This window comes from Colobus angolensis, unplaced genomic scaffold, assembly GCF_000951035.1.
Source record: "Colobus angolensis palliatus isolate OR3802 unplaced genomic scaffold, Cang.pa_1.0 Scaffold51, whole genome shotgun sequence".
NCBI classification, from domain to species: domain Eukaryota; kingdom Metazoa; phylum Chordata; class Mammalia; order Primates; family Cercopithecidae; genus Colobus; species Colobus angolensis.
Window position 1 is genome coordinate 9,228,918 of NW_012118599.1, and position 16,759 is coordinate 9,245,676.

The 16,759-nt window shown below is 37.4% G+C and overlaps 1 protein-coding gene across 1 annotated transcript in view; it reads right to left on the reverse strand.

Annotated features, from left to right (window-relative positions):
- Positions 1-3,254, reverse strand: part of OPN5 (opsin 5) — a 45,188-nt gene extending 41,934 nt beyond the window's left edge. Inside the window, exon 1 of the mRNA XM_011960271.1 lies at positions 3,103-3,254. Coding sequence (XP_011815661.1) covers positions 3,103-3,232 — 130 coding nt within the window. The 5' untranslated portion in view covers positions 3,233-3,254. The remainder of the gene's footprint in view (positions 1-3,102) is intronic.
- Positions 3,255-16,759: the final 13,505 nt, after the last annotated feature.

Below are 16,759 nucleotides of genomic sequence, written 5' to 3' on the forward strand. Positions count from 1 at the left end.
CTTTCATAAAGCAGAAGAAGAGAAAAGTAAAAGAGATTACGGAGTTCCAGAGCAAACCAACTAGTGAAACTTAGGGCTCACTCAAGGAAACCAGCTAGGAAAGCAAAATGTGAAAACGTGGCTTGAAAAATTATAAACTTAATGCCACCTACTTTGTATCCAAAAAGAGTGAAAACAAGTATCCATTTTCATTTGATACCCAAGGCTCATTGAAACACCTTTTATCTGTCTACGTCTCTTTTGAAAATATTTGTTTTCTTACTTTTCCTTCCTTAAATTTTCTTTACTGGCCCTGCTTCATAAGGTTTCACCCAGTGCCCAAAGCATTATCAAAAAATAGTCACCTCTCTATTCATTACATGTAAATTATTCTGACAAGCAGTATGTTATAGATGAGTGTCAGGAGAAAGCAAATTTATTCTTAATATTAGTGAAAAGACAACCAGATTAAGAAGACAAAGACCCAAGTAGGGACACTTTTAGATGATCAAATCCTATCTCATTTATGGATACAAAAATGTCATATATATTAACTATTAATAAACTTAGTATTTACGATAATAGTAAAAGTGTGGACGGTAGAAAATGGGGTTGCAATTTATGTCTCCTGTATTTCAAACTTAGATTTATATTGTTATATTTCAATTGTCTCTTAAGACTTCTAGTATTTAACAAAGCCCGCCAAGAATGTTTATTCCACTCTGGCTCCTTAAAAGCAATCTGGACACACACATGTTGGCTAGGCACGGTGGCTCACTCCTGTAATCCCAACATTTTGGGAAGCTGAGGTGGGCAGATCACTTGAAGCCAGGAGTTCGAGACCAGCCTGGCCAACATGGCAAAACCCATCTCTACTAAAAAATACAAAAATAAGCCAAACATGGTGGTGCGCACCTGTAGCCCCAGCTACTCAGGAGGCTGAGGCATGAGAATCGCTTGAACTTGGGAAGTGGAGGTTACAGTGAGCTGAGATCGTACCACTGCACTCCAGCCTAGGTGACAGAGTGAGACTCTATCTTGAAAAAAAAAAAGGAATCTTGTCACATCTACACTAGCCTATTCTAGGAGAGTGAAAACCAGACACACTGCCAAGTCCAAGAAGTGGGTCTAGGGTGAGTCCAAACCCCTCCAGCTGACCCCTCTCCTCACCCTGCATGACTGTTCTCTAATGTACCATTGGCTGCACCTCCCAGTGCCCTGATCCTCCTGAAGCTCCCCATGTCCAAGGACTCTTTTTGAACCTGTTTTTCTGGCTCCATCTCAGCAAACCCACTGGAATATGATTGTGGATTTTCCTTCCAACTCCACGTGCGTCAGGTGGGAATTTCTGATTTTCCCCCACCCCAGTTGCCTTTTCCTGCAATCCTCCCTGCTTAAGATTGGGAATGGACTGATATGCCTCTCTATTTTGTGTTGTCTGGAGAGATTTGTCAGGTTATTGATGTTACTTTTTAATTCATTCCTTGAAAGTGATGGAGCTATGCTAAATTCAATTGATCAAGTTGCTTATTTTTCTGCCTTTTCTGGTAATTGAAAGTACTTAAGTTTAATAAAAATGCAGTGTGGATTTTACAGAGATAAGATAGTCTCTGTTCCAGCAGAACGTTTGCCCATTTTATCCGCTGCTCTATTCCCAGCAACTTAAAACAGTGGCAAAGAGTGGATGCTCAATATATATTTATGTGGAAAAGAGATGGGGACTCATTTATAAGAAACAGAATGTAAACTAGTAAAACACTAACAACAATAAAGACAAGGATCCAGGGAATCACTTTACAGCAGAATTTGGTTGAATCGCATGAGTTCCTTTTGCCTCAAGCACTGACCATAGAGGGATATCAAGTATTTTCTAATGAGTTTTGCTAATTTCAGGAGGTTAATGAAATTCTTAGCCAGTAATAAATAGATGAGAGAAGGAGAAAAAGAGAGAAAAGGAGGAAGGGAGAGAAGAAGGGTGGAAGAGAAAGATAGAAACAGAGAAAAGAGAGAGAGAGCAAGTTTGACCCAACATCTGAAAAAAGTAAAGGCAAAGAAACCTAAAGACATAACCCACCTTCACACTGGTCACCCAAATTTAAAAGAACAATTTTAAATTTAAGAGAAGTATGGTGGTTAAATCCTAATTGTCTAGATTAGTGCTGTCCAATAGAAATGTAATGTAAGCCAGAAATGCGAGCCACATATGGATTCTAAAATTTTCTGGTAGCCACATTAAACAAAGTAAAAATGTACAAAGTAAAAATTTAATTTATAAATTAAAAATTTACAGTAAATTAATTTTAATAATGTATTTTACTGAGCTTAACATACCCAAAATATTGTAGGTTCAACATGTATTTAATTTTTAAAAATTATTAATGAGGTATTTTATACCACTTTTTCTTGTACTGAGCCTTCAGTATCTGGTGAGTATTTACACTACAGCCCCTTTCAATTTGGAAAAGCCACATGTGGCTACTGAATGAATGAGATTGTGCGGTCTAGAAGCAGGTGCACCCCTTCGTCAATTATGCACAAAAATCTTTTGACCCTGGACTTTCTTCCATTTAACACCAATACATTTTTCAACTCTCACCAAAATGGCTTAGCTATGCTGTCATGATGCAGCTTTACTTTTAGGTGAAGTATACTCAGTGTTTCCACCATTGCTATAGCACAATCGAGTTTGCTCAGTTGTGAGAACAGGAGACTGACCTAGATTATTTCTAAGGCCCATTCTCAACCTAAAATCTTATGATTATATCAAAAACATAAAAGAAAAGCACTCTGTTTAAATAAAATATCATTATCATTAATTGTGGTATTCAGAAAGTAAATCTACTCCCAAAGTAACCAAAATGAAATACAATCTCAAGATAAATAATTTTGCTATGAATTCTTGGATTATCAATGGAATTTTGTTCCCAATAATAATGATAATAAAGAGTCATTTCTAGGAAACATGTATTGAATGCCATAATGCCATTCCATCTTCTACCCTTCCCCACTCTTCGTCTCCACTAAACTATCCACTCAGGTACCAGAATCCTTTTACAAAATTAACATATCAGCCCATGAATTTTCTAAATGCAGCCTTTGCACAGAAGAATTAAGGAAGCTTACCAATTATTGTCAGGTAAAAGCCAGCCACTATATCCGCTTCCCAAGAAAGTTTGGAAGCAAAGGGATCCCCATCTCGAAGGTAATGTGGCAGGCGCTCGTCCTGAGGCAGGGCAGTGTGATTTAACGCCATTCTGTTCTCGAACCAGGAGGAGTCTGAAAAGCAAACCAGTAGAGATCTCAACAGACATGAAGAAGCCAGCTTGAACCATTTCATAATCGTGGCTCCTGTTTAAAACAAAAAGCAAGTTCCCAGGGTCATGTATGATTCTCTAATTAATAACTGGTAAAAATGTTAACTTTTTTTCAATGATCCAGTTATGTCATTATTCAATTATTCAGTTGGCGGATTATCCAAGCCTTCATTTTTTCCTTTGGAAGGGTCATTCCTTTGGCATGATTGTTACTATTTGTTTTGAAAGGGGAAGAAATACTAATGTGGCTGTTTCTCTTTTGAACTTGCATATTTCAAATCGAACCAATAGATGTCACTGTTCAGCTCTCTAGTTAACAATTTCAGGCGTTATATCAGGCAGCAAGTGGAACAGAGTTGTGTGCCTCACAGGTGGTGACAGGGTGATCGGCAGATATCTAACCATGTAATTCACCTTTGCAAAAGACATGAATTTAACCCCTTTCTAACTGCCAATTTACAGCTTACAGAGGAAGGCTAGTGACCCTATCAGTGGCCAGTTAGCTAAAACTACTGTCTCCTACACACAATTTGAGGACAGTCATGTGCTGATGTTCATTCCAAATCCTTCTCCCTGAGATGGTTAGAAAGCTATAGGAGAAATCTTTGGCTGCCAGCTGCACCACATCCCAAGGCCTACCCCAAGTCAAAGTTTATCTTTACCTTTCAAACTCCTGATTCCCCTTTGACTGCCTCTTCTTCTGGTAAACTCTCTCCTCCGCAAAGATTCCCCCTGCCCAGCTGGCTGTCCAGTCCTGTCCTCCACCTTAGATTCAGAATCATAAGAGGCGGGTTGAAGCCCAACTCTGATACCCACTCTCTGATCTTGAGCAAATTATTTAAACTCTCTGAACTGCAACCACTTCATCTGTAAAATGGGCAGTCTCCTTACCCATCACTCAGGCTTATTGTAGGAGCAATAGGATATTGGATTCAAAAGCACATTATGAATGGGGGGTCCTGTTTATTTATTATATGCTGAGATGCTTCCTGTTCCTAAGCTTGCCCATCCATCGAGATATAGCTCTTGTATAACAGATTTCCTCAGGGTCCCATGCCGAATCAATGTGTGCTTGTGTGTTAACTCAAGTATTCACTGAACATCTGCTACAAACCCAGCATTTTGAGGTAGGGTAACAGAGGCTTACCATGTTATCTAGACTTAGGGAGGGTATCTATCATTTTGGACAGAGAAAAGATACAACCAGTGGTCAGAACATATAATAATAATACAAGAACATAAAACAATAAAATGCTGCTTTATTTGATTTTAGACAATTTTTTTTTAGGTAGAGTCTCACTGTGTTGCCCAGGCTGGAGTGCAGTGATGTGATCAGTGCTCACTACATCCTTGACCTCCTAGGCTGAGGTGATCCTCCCAACTTAGCCTCCCGACTAGCTGGGATCACAGGCGCATGCCACAACACCTAGATGATGATGATGATGATGATGATGATGATTTGTAGAGACAGTATCTCTCTGTGGTGCCCAGGCTGTTCTCAAACTCCTGTCCTGGGCTCAAGGGCTCCTCCCACTTTGGCATCCCAAAGTTTTGGGACTACAAGTATGAGCCACTGTACCTGGCCTAGACAATAATTTTTAAAGCAAGGAAATAATCCTGTTTTCTGAGGCATTAACTAGATTGTGTGTATAATATCAAGAATTGTCCTTCCTATATCTGGAAGTACCCAGGCCTTGCACAGCCTAAGACTCGATATGTTAATAATGAAAATGATAACATAAAACTTCACTTGACCCCCCAAGGGGCTTTAATAAGCAACAAAAACTGTAGAGAATATTTTCAGTAAGAAAATAACATGAGCTAAGATTTGGAGGCAAAAATGAACAGAGTGTGTGAGGGATGGAAGAAGAGTCATTCCATAGGAACAGAGTTCATGATGGTGGGAAATGGTAGCCATCGGGATCTTGCTCTGTAGAACCTTGCCTGCCTGGCAGAAGAGTTGCTTTTGACATATCATATGTGGACTTATTTTTTTTCTGACACTGATCAAAATTAATGCTGTTGTTTAAGTTTGGAAATACAGTATTTGAGAGTGTTTCTAGTTCTTTTCAAAGACACAACTTAGACACAACTCTTCCTGAGGAACAGTGAGAGAGGCAGAGAATCCTAAATGTATAGTTATTTGGGAATCCTTTTTTTTTCCACTCTTCTTTGTACATTACAAACTCATCTTGCAACTTCACACTTTACACATATTTTCCCCTATATGTAATTTGTGTTTCCTTTCTTCTCAGTCTATCCAAATTCCACTTGACCTTCAAGCTTTTATCCAAAGTCTACATCCTTCAGAATATAGAACTGGCTCCTTCAATCGCTACTAAAATACACCTAGGAGAAATTAATCCTGCTTAATCTCCTTAATTCTTCCTCTAGTTTACCTACACATGAGTAAAATAACTTTCAGTTCATAAAGAAATTAGAGGTACCAGTGCATAGTATGGGATCATTATCATTATTTTGTTGAGGTGCTATTTCATCATTGATACAGAATTACACTTTTTGCTGAAAACAGGCTATAGCAATGTCGCCATCATAAATATTTTTGCAGAACACTAACTGTACTTCTTAAAATAATAAATGCAACACATAGTCATGACTGTATTTGTTCAGAGATAAGTTTTAGAGAATTTCTTTTTCAGTATTGAATGTGCCTGAATTACCTTTATCTGTATTGAATGTGCCTGAATTACCTCATTGTGTAAATAAAATAGAGTCATTTGTCAATTCTTTCCCTCTTTTACCTCCTGTATTGAAGATTGCCTACCGCTCACAGTAGATAGATGCTGTCCTATCTGCCTTCCCAGGTGGTCAGGACCCTGAACACCACATTCCCCAGTTCCCTGGGATGGCATCCTATGATCAAATCAATGGTTCCAAATCAGCTGCATATCTGAATCTCTTATGTACTTATTTTTTATTTTTTGTATATTGTTACTGTTGTATTTTGTATTGTAGCTACTCTTTAGGTACTGTAGTCTGAGTACAACTTCCAGAGTCTATGACACCATTTCCAAGAGGATCAAATTGTACTCAGTTTGTCGAATTTTGTAGCCATGGAAGCTTTCCTTTCTTGCACAATATTTCATGGCACTATCATTGGGGAAACAACATATGCGGGTTGGAGGAAAGTATCCTGTTTAAAAGTGGAGGAGAAACTAAATGACTTGTCAAAATTTCTGCTGAATTTACGATTCTGTGAAAGATATAAATGAAATTTCTTGGAGTAAGTTGTATGTGATTATTCATGTTAGCATAATCCTTTAAGCCATAAAATATACTCCACTGCTCTCACATCTGCTAATCAATGGTCTTTTGGACCATGAATAAAGCTTCCTAAGACTGTTCTCATAACAGCTTATTACAGAAAAAGCTGAAAACATCCCCACTCTTCATCACCCATAAAAGTTTTTAATATCTTTTGAGTTACTAGAATCAGCCTTTTAAAATCCTCTATTATTCCACAATAAAAAATTAAAGAATATCTTTAGATGTAGCCAGAAGTCCTCATGTCCAAACTGAATGGACTTACAAAATAGGTACAAGCAGATATGGAAAAAAGAATGGCACAGGTTCCCCTCCTAACAGGAAATAAATACAAGTTTGTATCAAAAAACAGAGTCCAATTCTGTTAGGCTCTATCTAGTCTTAAAACTATCTTCAAAAAATATTTAGCATTAAATTTCCCATTGACCTGCTAAATTTTCCCTAGTTTAATGCAGGAAAGACCAAAAAGCATGGGCAGTGTGGAGAACCACTTATGTAAAGTATCTGACAGCGTCCTGCCCAAAATGGTCTTCCCCACTGGTCTGCTCTGGCTTCTGAAACTTTTGCCATTTTTTGCCTGAAGCATTATCACCAAGAAATTTCTTTCTAGGGATATATTATCTGAGAACATGAAATCTGAGTCTACCAGAATCCATGAAAACTTCAACATGGTTTCTGAAATTAGTTGCTTGAAACCTAGTAGAAGCCAACAGACCTCAAAATAGGTGTGAGATGGTGCAGAGGAGTAAGTTGGAAACAAACATCGAAGACCGGGAAATGTCCAGGAAGCTAACAAAGAAACAGCCACAAACTAGAGAAAAGATGTCCAAGAAAGATAAGCAGTTAATATTCAATATCTAGAGCTAAAATGTGCTCAGTGTTAAGCCTGATAAAATGTAAGTAAGGAAACATAATTTACTAAAAATTTAGAAATCCTTTAGCTGGTTTACATAGGTCTTTATCAAGTGGGTGATTGTCCATTTCCACTACTGTGTAAAAGGATTACCCACAATAAACCTACAGGAAAAAGAGTTTGTGGTCAGATTCATTTTTATACCAACTTCAGAAATTTGTGCCAGCCCCTAGGCTGGTGTCTGATGATAAAGACCAACTATTCAGGACTAAACTTCTTTCACTAAACCCCAGTGAGTCAGCTGGCATCGGCCATGATTGTGTGCAGGGATGACCACACCGAAGACCAGCAAGTTTTTCTGGCCGTCCAGGGATGACCACACTGGAGACCAGTCAGTTTTCCTCTGACTCCTTCTGCATGCTAGCCTCTCTCCTGTCTCTGTCGACCTTAAGATTTGATCTCCCCCTTTGAGCACCACAGTGGTTTCAAGCATCTCCCCTTTCCTTTCCCATCAAACTGTTCTCTAAAAAAATGGAATTGATAAATCTCGTTGACATGGTACGATATTCATAATACACTTTGCGGAAAAGCACTACTTATCAAAGAGTTATGAAGCATTTTTAAGTGAGAAAAACTATAGAGAAAGATACCTAGAAATATATATGCCAAAGGGTTAAAATATATTTTTATTATGTATAGTGTTAGCATGGTTATGATGTATAATGATTTTAGGAGTAATTCTTTCTTTACTTTTTATTTGGAGAGTGAGGATACTTGGTAATAAAGGCACTTTTTAAATTGTTTAAAAATGGCATATTACTTTTGTAATGTTGTCTTTATTTTTAATAAAAATTTGTTACAAATTATAACATTAGTGAAATTGCTATACCCATCCATTTATTCGTTCATATATTTATTTACCACAGATTATGTGCAGGCCCCTACTCAGTCTATAAATTACTTCTCTTGGAAGTTTGCCATTAATGAGATGGCTTACAGAAGCTGAAATTGAAGGTTTTTCTGCAGAAGACCTACTCACAGCCCTGAAATCTCCCACATAGGTAAGCAGCTCACATCTATGCTCTAAGCATGTGCTAGCACTGCCTTGGATGTTTGTCAGCCAGAGGTCACAGCTTAAGGATTTTCTTCCTAGTAATTGTGTCTCTTCTTGCTCACGAAGTGTTCTATAAATTCAATATATTTAAGCCATGCTATTCGTAATTATTTTTTTCTGTGTCAGCATCTACACATGCTTAACATGCAATAAGCCATAATGATACCAATACTGATATGTCATAGATCAATTCTATATTCCAGTGAAAAGATTTGGATTATTTTTGTATCTACTATATAAGGATATAGTGTTTTTCTTTTATACATGAAAAGAAAAACCTGAAAGCACCTTGGCATGCAAAATAGCAATCAAGAAATAAAATCAATAGTTTGGGGTCTCAAATACCCCAATCCAGGTCTCCAGAGGGGTAACCTTTACCTATTAGCTAGTGCTAATGAGATCCTTGCCTTCTCTACAGGGGAAATGTTCACAGCCACAAAGAAAACTAGTAATTAGCTGTCAAACAGAAATGCGCATACACTTTTCGGGCTTTTTCTGCCATGGTTCAATATGATATTAGAGAAGAAATAAAAGAGTAGTATTTTTTTCAACATACTTAACTAAAAGTATGGCAGAAAACATGGAAAAGAAGGGTGGTAGAAAGGAAGGGAAGTAGGAAGGCAAGAATCTTTTTCTCTACAGAACCAAGCCAGCAAAAGAGCAATCAATTCAATTCGATATTTTCTAAGCCATGTAAAAAGCGGGCAGAGTTGTCTGTTGAGAATAATAACCTCCATGCCAATTTATTCCTAACCAGTTCAGCTTGAAACAAATTGACAAATCTAAGGTAATAGGAGAATTATGAGAAATAGACAGACCTGCTCTAATATTTTCTTAGATTGATAATATTTTAAGTGTCAACTGTCATGTAATGACTACTATTTTATCCAGCTTCTGAATATAAGTTTCAAATTAGTTTATGCCCACACTCTCTCCAACCCACTTTTCTAAAGCAAAAGGGATGAGATGTAAATTTCATATAACAATTACTATTGTAATTTCCAGGCCTCAGTATTTCTCTTTCTCATCACAAGAGGTGCTTCCTACTCAAGTACTAGACAAGGTTGCCCACCTCCTGGCATGGTGTCCATTCTTCTATTTATCTCCCAGGGGGCCTTGCCTACATCCAAAAGTCCTTCTTAGCAAAGCAATCAAGTAACCCAATCATCTGCTGATAATGAAAGGGGCCACTTGATCTAAACACTGGCCTAAGAACATGCGGGAAACCATAAACCCCAGAGATGAAACCAGAACCACAGAATTCCCCACCGTGTCACCAAGGAATACCAGACCTGCAAATCCTTCTCAATCTGGAAGCATCTTTGGACACTGCACTTATTGTAGACATTTTATCTCCTCCTCAGCCCTCAAGAATATAAAAAGAAACTTGGACAATAGTGATAATAACTTTGAAAAAAGGGGCTATAAATCCCTTAATTTACATCTCAAATTCAAATACTCCAGCTCCGAGCTCCTATATCCATACAGATCATGTTAGCTATGATTTATAATGATCAAGTTGCCCTTAGTAATAATAGTCAACATGAAACACATGCAGAATTTTCGGCAATAGGATCTGTTTATTCCTCATCAAAAGGAAATATACAAGTTTACAAAAAAAACTGTGAGGAACAAATTGGCTAAACACCTGGGCAGAGAAACTCAGATTGCTTCAGAAAAGATCAGAAATTGCAATTTTACAGATTCTCACTATTTTACTGCTGGGTGCATTCTTTATTTTATTCCTGACGTGAAATTCTGCTTCTGAGATGTTTTTTATATGCGTTAGTTGACAGATTGGGCCTAAACCCAACAGGAGGAAAAAAATCCAATTAACTTCATTAATTACAGTGGTTTTCAGAATAAAGGCTCAGACAGAATAGCTTTAACTTGCTCTTAGTTCTCACAACTGCAAAGAAAAAGAGAAATAAATTCCCTGAAAATGAATTAAGAATCATTGTTTATTTGCCTCGTGAATCATGCATAGGCTATCCTCATAATTCCTTGTAAATGACCCTTCAATTCCAAGTCCTATTTTCCAGACAAGTAATCTCAGAAACTTTTGTTTCTTAGTTGATTTAGCCCCTTGTTAAAACTCACCGATTTAAGAACCTGCCAGGGGAAGTTTCTTTCCCTGGGCTTCTGGCTGGGTTTGCTCAGGTCTTGCAATGTCTTCCTATTGGTTCCTTCCAGAGCAATACTCTAGTTACTTTGTGCTTCAGCTGATTTTGAACATATAATGTTCACAAAATATAGTGAAAGGTATTCATTTTCTAGACTTCCCTGCTCTCTCCACCCCTTTGGCAAAAGGACCAATCGTATCTTTGGAAAAAGCAATCTCATCTTATTGAATTACGAGGAGAGATGCAATTTTTGGAAGCTTCACTTATCGGTGATTAAAAAACCAGCAGCAGCTATTTGGCCCTCATATTGATCAGAAACAAGAATAATACTGTCTGCTGACTGTACTGTAAGACATCATATGCTTAATTTTTTTCTTTTCAGATTTAAAAGTCTCGAATTAATCATTAAATAATTTAGAATTAAATTCTAAAACCTTTATTATATATTTCTGGTGTTAGGCTATTTTTTAATCAGGACATACTATCTTTACTTACCTAATATAACTGCTTAAGAAATACAACTAAAATAGAAAAAGGAAAACTCACACAGAATTTTTTACACATAAAAGTTAACACTTGTCCTAGCCTGGTTTACAACCCTAAAGGTTTGTCAGGATTGAAAATGTGGTTTTTGTTCTTTGGTATTAAGCCAAAGCCACACGCTGTCATGTCTAGCAGTGAATGACACTGAACCTTTGTCACTGGCACTGTGCTTAGGGTTTCACATGCATTGTTTCATTTTAGCTTCACAACAATAATGCTGTGAAGAAAGCTACTGTTATTATTGCCGGTTTTTTAACTGACACCTAATAATTGTACATTTCGAGGGGCACTTAGTGATGTTTCAATACATGTAATGTAGAGTGATCAGATAAGGGAAATTAGCATATCCATCGTCTCAAACACGTATTATTTATATGTGTTATAAATGTTTGCAGCCATAAAGAAAACTAGTGATCAGGTGAGGTTGACTGTCAAACAGAAATGCATATACACTTTTATTAGATTTAGAGAGGTTAAGTTAGCTTGCACAAGGTCATGCTATTTAGCTCCTAGTGATATTTCATTATATATTTGTTGACTATATCAATGAATAAGACTTTAACCAACACATAGCATTGCTTCAAATAATGTTTTTCATGGAGAAAAGAGGAGACATTATATGTATGTTAGAGAAAAAAATGTAAAGGGCCAATAAACACAATCACTTTACGAAAGCCTCCTAAAAGATAAGATTATTTCAGAACAGCCCTCACAAGAAACATTCCTAGCTTTTCCAATATAATCTCAGTTTTAGATGTCCTATCCCACCAACAGTAGAATTGTGCTTTTCAGATCACATGATCCCACAGTTTTTTAAAGTCTCACTATAAGTCATACCTCAGCTCATCTCCCATTCATTCACTTACCCTCCAACTATAATAGAAATAAGATAATGTGCTTTCAAAAGCATCAATCTGGAGAACAGATTTATGTTTCTTGAAAGTTATATGATTTCTTTTCTAAAAAAAAAAAAAAGGCCAAAAATTATTGTTCTCCAAAAAAAGATGCTTAAAAGAGACAAGTAAAAGATGCTTAAATAATCAGGGCAGCGAATGGAGTCAGGAGGAAATAGAGCAAAGAACATTGCCTTCCTTAATTTGCATGTGGATTCTCTACTAATGTCTAGCCAGGCCTGTGTATGAATGTGTGCCTGCCAGAAAATTTTGTCTCTGACTGTGGATTTAGCAGACCCAAGTGCCAGGATTAATTATACTACTTACTAAGTAAATAATTTTACCCCAAGGTCATTGACCTTTTCAACTCCAGTGAACTTTATTTCAACAATTCACTTCTATGGTCATACCCTAGTCTTATACATAACCTTGTACTGTTCCACCTATGAAACAATAAATTCTAATTATCACACCCACTGGCCACGATGTCCTATTCTTCCATGACACCCAAGGGCTCTCATGCCTGAATCTCTATTGTATCTTAATTGATCACCTTGTTTTATCTTCAATTTGCTTGCCCTCTTTATATATTAATATCTTAGAACCTCAAGGTCTATTGCATTAGTCAATCAACAAGCTTCACAAATTTCTGATATCCTTAATTTCTTGCTAGACCTGCCCTGCAAAACCCAGCTTGAGAATTGTATTGGTCTGTTCTCACATTGCTATAAAGAACTACCTGAGACTGGATAATTCATAAAGAAAAGAAGTTTAATTGACTCACAGTTCTGAAAGTTGTACAGGAAGCATGGCTGGGAAGGCCTCAGGAAATTTACACACATGGCAGAAGGGAAAGGGGAAGCAGGCATATCTTCATATGGCAGAGCAGGAGAGAGAGAACAAAGGGGGAAATGCTACACACTTTTAAACAACCAGATCACTCACTGTCATGAGAACAGCAAGGGGGACGTCTGCCCCCCATGATTCAATCGCCTCCCACCAGGTCCCTCTGAAAACACTGGAGATTACAATTCAACATAAGATTTGGGTGGGGACACAAATCCAAGCCATATCAATAATTCAGCCCTTCAACTTCTTTCCTACAACATTTCAGAGTATACTCTATGGAGCAGAGTCTCTACAAAACAGGTTTCTGTCATAAATTTAGACAATACTGTCTGGCTATCCCAAACTTGTTTTTCTGAAATATCTAGTTCTGAAACCAGATCTGTGAGGTAGCTTTGATGTGGGAAGGGAAAAGAGAGTTTATAGATATTACCAACTGTCAATTCAAAATAATATGGCCCTTTCTCAACAAACCTTTCTGAGCCCTCAGCTTGAACTGGACATTATCTTAAGTGCTGGAAATTTTTGCTTTCATGGCACTTGCAATCTGTATGAAAAGAAAACGAATGGCCATAGGAAGTCAGGGTTACATCCAAGCAGGGGCCCAAGCACTGGGATTCTGAGAAGGGAGACTCTAACAGTTTGGAAGATATGGCATCTTCAATGCAATTTAGTGGTGTCCATATGACTGAGAAGGTTATATTATCTACCTAAAAGAAATCAGTAGGCCGGGCATGGTGGCTTATGCCTGGAATCCCAACACTTTGGAAGGCCAAGACCGGTGGATGGCTTGAGCTCAGGAATTCAAGAACAGCCTGGGCAACATGGCAAAACCTCATCTCTACCAAATTTATATATATATTAGCTTGGTGTGGTGGCACACACCTATAATCTTGGCTACTTGGGAGGCTGAGGTGGGAAGATTGCTTGAGCCTGGGAGGTCAAGTCTTCAGTGAGCCCTGTTCACCTGCCACTGTACTCAAGCCTGAGTGACAGAGCAAGATCCTGTCTCAAAAAAAAAAAAAAAGAAAGAAAAAATGGAAAGAAATCAGTGTATCCACTATGAGCCAGAAAATCTGCTGGGTGCTGAGGATACAAGAGTAAAAAGACAAACATAAAATTCATTTAGCTACAATTAAGGAAAGTATGTACCAATAAGCCACTCACAGAAAATAAAACTGTCTCCAAATGTAGTGGCAGCAAATCCTTATTTTAAAGATGGACAATAGGCCAAGGCCCTCAGTTATCTCTTCTGCAAGAGGAAAGGATTTGTCATTCTCCTAATTTATTTTGCACATCAGCTTTCCTTGCAGAGACTGAGCTAGGTGCTCCATTTCTCATCCTTAGTAAAAGAGAAATACATCTCACCCAACTATGCAAAACTGCCTGCACTGAGTCACACCAGCCCCAGACTCTAGTCCTGGGTGTTTACTCTGACTGCCCAAACGCAGGGAATGAGGAAACCTCCTTGTTAAGGATGTAAGTATCTTTAGAAAGGCTTCAAAGCCAGTTATTGCTTCACTAAATTCAGCCTCCTCTCCTCCATTAGCCTCTCTCCCATGATGTTTTGTTCATCTACTTAGAAGTAATACTAATTGTTGTACCTTTTTGGCAACTACTTATCATTTATGTTTAAATACCATGCAACACGTTAATGATTGTTGAGTCATGTTATTAAATGTATATCAAGTGAACCATTTATTAATGCATGCATTCATTCACCAAAATTTATTAAGCACTTCTCTTAGTCCTTTTCTGCTGCTACGACAGAATACTACAGACTGAGTGATTTTTGAACAATAGAAGTGTATTTGGCTCACAGTTCTTGAATCGAGCAAGTAGAAGGTCAAGGAGTCACATATGGAAAGGGCCTTCTTGTTTTATCATTACATGGCAGAAGGTATCACATAACAAGGAAGGGCAAGAGAGGGCAAGAGCGTGCAAGACAGAGAAAAAGAGATAATCAAACTTTCATGATAACTAATCCATTTCCACGATGATATTTCTCACAGCCTAATCACCCCTTTAAGACCCCACCTCTTAATACTGTCACAATGGTAACTCCATTTCAACACGAGTCTGGAGTTCAACATTCAAACCATAGTAGCACCTGCAATGTACCTGGCACTCAGAGAATGAACAAATGGACAAATAAATATGTAAAAAATAAAATGGTCCTAGTATAATGGGGAAAGATAGAGTACAAGGAAGAGAATAGAAAATGCCAGGGGCTGGGCTGATGGTAGAGAGTCGTTGTTTTATTAAAAGTGGCCCGAGAAGACTCACTATAAAAGTGATATTGGAGCAGAATATGAGGAAAGTGAAAAGGCAAGCCTGAAAGATATTTGGGATATGAAACTTCCAGGCAGAGAAAGGAGCAAAAATAGTAAAAATTTCAAAATAGTTAGCTACGATAAAACTTAAAGTTCACACTAATTTATGTATCAAATAATTTGTTACGGGGCAGTAAGGTTCAGAGTAATTCTTACCTAGAGCTTAAAATGATTTAGATAAGTGCAAGTTTGTGCCTAGCTAACACAGAGCAGTCCTTTGAAACTGTGGACTGAGGGAGTATAGATACAGGCTAACATCCCAGGGGTTAACAAAAAGCTAGATATATTATTAGTTCCAGCTCAAGTGACATGTCCAATATTTCAGTTTAGTTGATGCACAGTATTTTTGCTTCCTGTATGGAAAGAAATTCATTGAAATGGATTTTTACAATGATCGTTCCCTTATCTAAAAGAAGAAGCAATTCTTTATCTTTTCTGATACTCACATTTATATGCGAAGGGCCAAGGAAGCAGCACTGACTTACAATCATCTGCCCAGGTGTCACTGGTGGTAAATAAAAATAACAGACAGAGAAGATTAAGAAAAAATGAATGAACAAAAAAAAAATCTTTATCAAATCGGGAACCCAAGGATTAAGAAAGATCTTATATCAAAAAGTTCTATTGAAAGATCAGACAAAAAGCACCATGACTAACGATCTGAAGAATTTAGAAACATAAGAAAAGAGATAAAAGTAACTAATTCCTACTCTTTTTTTTTTTTTTTTTCCATGAGGGAATGACACACTATCAAGTCTCACCGTACAGGACCTCAGCAATGTCAGCCTTCATCAACACTTTGCCTACTGGTTACAGTGCTAGCATGGAACTCTTCTCCTTCCTTCATTCAACAAATATTTACTGAGTACCTTCTGAGTATGCTTCCAATACTGTGCTTGGCCCTGAGAACACGATTATTGAGCAAAAGATATGGCCTACATCCTAATTAATTTTTCGATCAGGCAGCTGCAAGTTTTACAAAGGAGAAGCTCAAGATTACATGGGAACAGAGAGAGGGGAACATATATCAGTGAATAAAAGGAAAAAGAAAATGTAGTCCATATACACAAGGGAATACTCCTCAACCTTAAAAAAGAAGAAAATTCTGCCATTTGAGACAACATGGATAAACCTAGAGGACATTATATTAAGTGAAATAAGACAGACATAGAAAGAAAAATACAGAATGATCTCACTTATATGTGGAATCTAAAAAAGTTGATCTCATAGAAGTAGAGGGTAGAATGTTGGTTATCAGATGTTAGGGGCAGGGGAGTCGGGGAGATGTTAGTCAAAAAATTTAAACTTTCAATTAGACAGGAGGAATAAGTTCAAGATGTCTATTGACTATCATGGCAACTATATTTAATAACAATGCTTTGTGTTCTTGAAAATAGCTAATGAATAGATTTTAAGTGTTCTCACAACAAAAAAAAATATGAGGGTAGTACATATGTTGATTAGCTAGATTTAGCC